At 39.4% G+C, this 7,500-nt stretch overlaps 1 protein-coding gene across 1 annotated transcript in view; it reads right to left on the bottom strand.

The window, feature by feature from the left end:
- Positions 1 to 7,500, bottom strand: part of LOC112238531 (collagen alpha-1(XI) chain) — a 182,083-nt gene that overhangs the window by 8,430 nt on the left and 166,153 nt on the right. The window contains exons 52-54 of the mRNA XM_042329158.1: positions 4,603 to 4,656; positions 1,469 to 1,576; positions 1 to 34 (exon numbers count right to left, since the gene is read on the bottom strand). The exon at positions 1 to 34 is cut by the window's left edge and continues 20 nt beyond it. Of these exons, the coding sequence (XP_042185092.1) occupies positions 1 to 34; positions 1,469 to 1,576; positions 4,603 to 4,656 (196 nt within the window). The remainder of the gene's footprint in view (positions 35 to 1,468; positions 1,577 to 4,602; positions 4,657 to 7,500) is intronic.

Genomic DNA, 7,500 nt, shown 5'->3' with positions numbered 1-7,500 from the left:
CCATTCCAGAGGCACCCGGAAGTCCTTGTTCACCCTTAGAATATGTATCAAAACATCCATTACATTATCCATAACTATATCCATTACATTATCCGTTATACCATTACATTATCCATAACGATATATATTACATTATCCATTATCAATACATTACATTATCCATAACTTCATCCATTACATTATCCATAACTATATCCATTACATTATCCGTTATACCATTACATTATCCATAACTATATATATTACATTATCCATTATCAATACATTACATTATCCATAACTTCATCCATTACATTTCATTACCATTACATTATCCTTAGCTACATATATATATATATATATATATATATATATATATATATTACATTACCCATTACCATTACATTATCATTATCTATATACATTCCATTATCCATTACCATTACATTATCCATAACTATATCCATTACATTATCCAGTACCATTACATTATCCGTAACTATATCCATTACATTATCCGTTATACCATTACATTATCCATAATGATATATATTACATTATCCATTATCAATACATTACATTATCCATAACTTCATCCATTACATTTCATTACCATTACATTATCCTTAGCTACATATATATATATATATATATATATATATATATATATATATATATATATATATATTACATTACCCATTACCATTACATTATCATTATCTATATACATTCCATTATCCATTACCATTACATTATCCATAACTATATCCATTACATTATCCAGTACCATTACATTATCCGTAACTATATCCATTACCGTTACATTATCCTTAACTATATACATTACATTATCCATTACCATTACATTATCCACAGCTATATCAATTACATTACCCATTACCATAATTATATCGATTACATTATCCATTATCATTTCATTATCCACAACTATATCTATTATATTATCCATAACTATATCTGTTACATTATCCATAACTATATCCATTACATTATCCATAACTATATCCATTACATTATCCATAACTATATCCATTACATTATCCATAACTATATCCATTACATTATCCATAACTATATCCATTATATTATCCATAACTATATCCATTACATTATCCATAACTATATCCATTACATTATCCATATCCATTATCCATAACTATATCCATTACATTATCCATAACCATATCTATTATCCATAACTATATCCATTACATTATCCATAACCATATCTATTATCCATAACAATATCCATTACATTATCCATATCCATTATCCATAACTATATCCGTTACATTATCATTATCATTGAACCTTCATAATGTATGAAATCGTCCATCACATTATTTAACCTTGATAATGTAGGGATAATGTATAGGAAACAGATTAGTCTATAATCTAGCTAGTTACAACAGTGATAGTGTAACGTGTAGCTAAAGTATAGCAGACCATCTATAGCTAGTTAACTCACAACAGGGCCGGGGATTCCACGCAGGCCATCGGGTCCGGGTTTACCAGAGGGCCCCTGGGGTCCGACAGGTCCAGTCTGACCATCAGGCCCCTCGGCTCCAGCCTCACCCTGCAATACACAATCACAACATTCTATATCAATACCGTCATCCTCACCCTGCAATACACTGTATCAAAACCTTCAGCCTCACCCTGTAATACACAATCACAACATTCTATATCAATACCTTCAGCCTCACCCTGCAATACACTGTATCAATACCTTCAGCCTCACCCTGCAATACACTATATCAAAACCTTCAGCCTCACCCTGTAATACACAATCACAACATTCTATATCAATACCTTCAGCCTCACCCTGCAATACACTGTATCAATACCTTCAGCCTCACCCTGCAATACACAATCACAACATTCTATATCAATACCTTCAGCCTCACTGTATCAATACCTTCAGCCTCATTGAGGAGCCACACAGTAGCAACAGTGAAATAAATTGAGCATGACTCCCTTCCAGGGTTACGTTCTATAGCCTGAGGAACACTAAGACACATTAAAATCTGTTTGGATCCCCACACTATGTCTTACAGGTATAGAATACAGATAAATCTATAAATTAGACTTATGAAGTGGGGAAAACTGTTGAATATAGTTAAATATAGTTGAGTGCAATTGACTTTCAGTTTGCTGCAGCTAGCGACTGGAACGAGCTGCAACAAACACTCAAACTGGACAGTTTTATTATCAACCTCTTCATTCAAAGACTCAATCATGGACACTCTTACTGACAGTTGTGGCTCGTTCACGTGACGTATTGTTGTCTCTACCTTCTTGCCCTTTGTGCTGTTGTCTGTGCCCAATAATGTTTGTACCATGTTTTGTGCTGCTACCATGTTGTTGTCATGTTGTGTTGCTACCACGCTGTTGTCATGTTGTGCTGCTACCATGCTGTTGTCATGTTGTGCTGCTACCATGCTGTTGTCATGTTGTGCTGCTACCATGCTGTTGTCATGTTGTGTTGCTACCACGCTGTTGTCATGTTGTGCTGCTACCATGTTGTGTTGCTACCATATTGTCATGTTGTGTCTGCTGTTACCATGCTGTTGTCATGTTGTGCTGCTACCATGCTGTTGTCATGTTGTGTTGCTACCACGCTGTTGTCATGTTGTGCTGCTACCATGTTGTGTGCTGCTACCATGTTGTTGCTGTTGTCATGTTGTGCTGCTACCATGTTGTTGCCATGTTGTGCTGCTGCTACCATGCTGTTGTCATGTTGTGTTGCTACCACGCTGTTGTCATGTTGTGCTGCTACCATGTTGTGTTGCTACCATGTTGTTGCCATGTTGTGCTGCTACCATGCTGTTGTCATGTTGTGCTGTTACCATGCTGTTGTCATGTTGTGCTGCTACCATGCTGTTGTCATGTTGTGCTGCTACCATGCTGTTGTCATGTTGTGCTGCTACCATGCTGTTATCATGTTGTGTTGCTACCACGCTGTTGTCATGTTGTGCTGCTACCACGCTGTTGTCATGTTGTTCTGCTACCATGCTGTTGTCATGTTGTGCTGCTACCATGCTGTTGTCATGTTGTGTTGCTACCACGCAGTTGTCATGTTGTGCTGCTACCATGTTGTGTTGCTACGATGTTGGTGCCATGTTGTGCTGCTACCATGTTGTTGCCATGTTGTGCTGCTACCATGCTGTTGTCATGTTGTGCTGTTACCATGCTGTTGTCATGTTGTGCTGCTACCATGCTGTTGTCATGTTGTGCTGCTACCATGCTGTTGTCATGTTGTGCTGCTACCATGCTGTTGTCATGTTGTGCTGCTACCATGTTGTTGTCATGTTGTGTTGCTACCACGCTGTTGTCATGTTGTGCTGCTACCATGTTGTTGTCATGTTGTGCTGCTACCATGCTGTTGTCATGTTGTGCTGCTACCATGCTGTTGTCATGTTGTTCTGCTACCATGAGGTTGTCATGTTGTGCTGCTACCATGCTGTTGTCATGTTGTGCTGCTACCATAATGTTGTCTTAGGTCTCTCTTTATGTCGTGTTGTCTCTCTTGTCGAGACGTGTTTTTTCATTGTAAATAACAATTTGTTCTTAACTGACTTGCCTAGTTAAAGGTAAAATACATATATATTAGTTAACAAAAAACACAAAAACTGTTGAATACAGTTGATTACAATTGACTACATAGCTAACATTAAAAAACATGAAACTGGCTCAAAACGGTTAAGAGATCCAGATTTCTCAAGAGGATTCTATCAGTCTTGTTTCTCCTTTTGCACCCCAGTATCTCGACTTGCACACTCATCTTCTGCACCTCTATCACTCCAGTGTTTAATTGCTAAATTGCAATTACTTCGCAATTACGGCCTATTTATTACCTTACCTCCCTAATCTTACCTCATCTGCACACACTGTATATGGGCAGCAGGCTAGCCTAGTGGTTAGAGTGTAGAGGCGGCAGGGTAGCCTAGTGTTTAGAGCGTTGGACTAGTAACCGGAAGGTTGCAAGTTCATATCCCTGAGCTGACAAGGTACAAACCTGTCGTTCTGCCCCTGAACAGGCAGTTAACCAACCCACTGTTCCTAGGCCGTCATTGAAAATAAGAATTTGTTCTTAACAGACTTGCCTAGTTAAAGGTAAAATAAATATATATTTCTTTCTATTGTGTTATTGACTTTGTTTGTTTGTGTAACTCTGTTGTTGTTTGTGTCGCACTGCTTTGCTTTATCTTGGCCAGGTCGCAGTTGTAAATGAGAACTTGTTCTCAACTAGCCTACCTGGCTCAGTAAAGGTGAAAAAAAACAGTATTGGGTCCTATTCACCCTCAAAAGAGAACCCCCTTCAAAAGCATTTGGGAATTACAACAATCACACAGAGCCTAAACTCAGTCACCAGATGCCATCAGCCATGAGAAGAGACGCAGAGGATTGGAGATCCATGGATTTACCATCAGATCGGATGAAGGGGTTGGAGGATTAAACCATTGTGACAACCAATTAGAAGCCAGCTTTTAACACACCAGGAAGTTCTGAGAGGCTTTCGCCTGTCTCCATCACATCAACTCTAATCATACACTTCTGTTTGAATGGAAATGTGTGTGTGTACGTGCATTTGTGTCTTACCTTAGATCCCTTCTCTCCTTGTCTTCCCTCAGTACCGGCTGGTCCAATGGGTCCCTGGGGAGGAAAAAGGCCCCAGTCATCAGCTTGGTATACAGTTTACAACTTATTTTAATCATATATGGCTAAAACAGTCTAAATGGTTTAGTATACCTTTTGAATAGACTTAATAACTATTCATGATAACTGGTCGATAAGGTCAATAGCCTTGACTAGAAGTGGAGCCAGCGTACAGTAGGTCAGATAGGGACAAAGCTACAGTAAATTGGCCTGCAGTCTACTGGTAGTAAAGCTAAAGGATCTGAATAACTGCCTTAGAAGCAGGTTGTGGTTGAGCATCAGTAACCATAAACTGATGGAGGAGACTATCTAAACCCTGATGTGGGTTATGGGCATCAATGTGTGTGTTATTATAACTCAGTTGAGCTTCAGTGTGCTTCAATGACCTGCAGACCTATATCTAATTGATATAAATCTACACAGAAGATCCCTCAAAATTCCTTACTTCAACATATAAATGGCTAATCAAGCACATAACGTCCCATTGGACATATGATTAACTGGTGAAATTTCTAGAATGGCCTGAGAATAAACAGAATGAACACACTTTGGGGCCTTTAAAGCTATGGCTAAAGTGGGGTACGCTATGGCTAATGCTCTGGATAACTCTATGGCTAACGCTATGGCTAAAGCTCTGGCTAAAGCTGTGGCTAATGCTATGGCTAATGCTATGGCTAAAGCTCTGGCTAATGCTATAGCTAACGCTATGGCTAAAGCTCTGGCTAACGCTCTGGCTAATGCTATAGCTAACGCTCTGGCTAACGCTCTGGCTAAAGCTCTGGCTAACGCTCTGGCTAACGCTCTGGCTAACGCTCTGGCTGATGATAGATCAGCTCTTTAAAGCATATAGAGTTGAAGTCTGAAATTGACATATAGGTACACCTTAGCCAAATACATTTAAACTCAGTTTTTCACAATTCCTGACATTTAATCCTAGTAAAAATTCCCCATCTTAGGTCAGTTAGGATCACCACTTTATTTTAAGAATGTGAAATGTCAGAATAATAGTAGAGAGAATGATTTACTTCAGCTTTCATTTATTTCATCACATTCCCAGTGGGTCAGAAGTTTACATACACTCAATTAGCATTTGGTACCATTGCCTTCAAATTGTTTAACTTGGGTCAAACTTTTCGGGTAGCCTTCCACAAGATTCCCACAATAAATTGGGTGAATTTTGGCCCATTCCTCCTGACAGAGCTGGTGTAACTGAGTCAGGTTTGCAGTGACTTCTTCCTTGCTGAGCGGCCTTTCAGGTTATGTTGATATAGGACTCGTTTTACTGTGGATATAGATACTTTTGTACCTGTTTCCTCCAGCATCTTTACAAGGTCCTTTGCTGTTGTTCTGGGATTGATTTTCACTTTTCGCACCAAAGTACATTCATCTCTAGGAGACAGAACGCGTCTCCTTCCTGAGCGGTATGACGGCTGCGTGGTCCCATGGTGTTTATACCTGCATACTACTGTTTGTACAGATGAACGTGGTACCTTCAGGCATTTGGAAATTGCTCCCAAGGATGAACCAGACTTGTGGAGGTCTACAATTTTTTTTCTGGGGTCATGGCTGATTTCTTTTGATTTTCCCATGTCAAGCAAAGAGGCACTGAGTTTGAAGGTAGGCCTTGAAATACATCCACAGGTACACCTCCAATTGACTCAAATGATGTCAATTAGCCTATCAGAAGCTTATAAAGCCATGACATTATTTTCTGGAATTTTCAAAGCTGTTTTAAAGACACAGTCCACTTAGTGTATGTAAACTTCTGACCCACTGGAATTGTGATACAGTGAATTATAAGTGAAATAATCTGTCTGTAAACAATTGTTGGAAAAATGACTTGTGCCGTGCACAAAGTAGATGTCCTAACCGACAATACATTTGTGGAGTGGTTGATACACCAGTTTTAATGACTCCAACCTAAGTGTATGTAAACTTCCGACTTCAACTGTACATCTATGACTGTACCTCCCCATTAGCCCCCAGTGTTGCTGACAAGCTGAGTTTAATATCGCTTCTGTAGAATATATATCATAGTGCATCATCATATTGGGACTGTAAGTCGGTGGCGTTTTAACTAGTTTTAACACCATACATATTTAGTACGTGGCACTTTGTCTGTGAGTCATCGTTATAAATCATGACGAGGTGAAGGAACACCTTTATACTGAATGTAGAACCGCACAGAAACACTTTGATTTGACTGTGTAGTAACCACCTTTTCACACTAACGCCAGTATGTTCCAATTGACTTTGACTTAAAATTAACTTTACATTTAAAAGAAAAGTTAAGGCTTGAGTCCCAAATATCATCCTATCCACTATACGGTGGACTACCTATGGGGCTCTGGTCTAAAGTAGTGCACTATAGAGGGAATAGGGTGCCATAGGGCTCTGGTCAGAAGTAGTGCACTATATAGGGAATAGGGTGCCATAGGGCTCGGGTCTAAAGTAGTGCACTACATAGGGAATAGGGTGCTATAGGGCTCGGGTCTAAAGTAGTGCACTACGTATTGGAATATGGTGCCATTTGGGACACAGACTAATTGTTGGCACCATGCAGTACCAACCCGTCATTATTTGACAGCATTGGTACAGTGGTTTATAGCGTTTTACTGCTCTCCAGTAAAGGTAGACGGGCCAGGTTGTAAAAGTGATACGTTGGTAAGAAACACACTGGGATGCATCCCAAATGGCATCCTATTCCTTATATAGTGTACTACTTAAGGGCTCTGGTCAATAGTAGTGCACTAAATAGGGAATAGTGTGCCCTTTGCGATGCATCCCTAATCTCATGTGGACAGCGAGCAGTAGCAGATGCCAGAAGCAGAAATGACATCT

Source organism: Oncorhynchus tshawytscha, linkage group LG10 (genome assembly GCF_018296145.1).
Source record: "Oncorhynchus tshawytscha isolate Ot180627B linkage group LG10, Otsh_v2.0, whole genome shotgun sequence".
NCBI classification, from domain to species: domain Eukaryota; kingdom Metazoa; phylum Chordata; class Actinopteri; order Salmoniformes; family Salmonidae; genus Oncorhynchus; species Oncorhynchus tshawytscha.
Note: the sequence above shows the minus strand (reverse complement) of the source record. Positions and strands in the feature narration are given on the sequence as shown.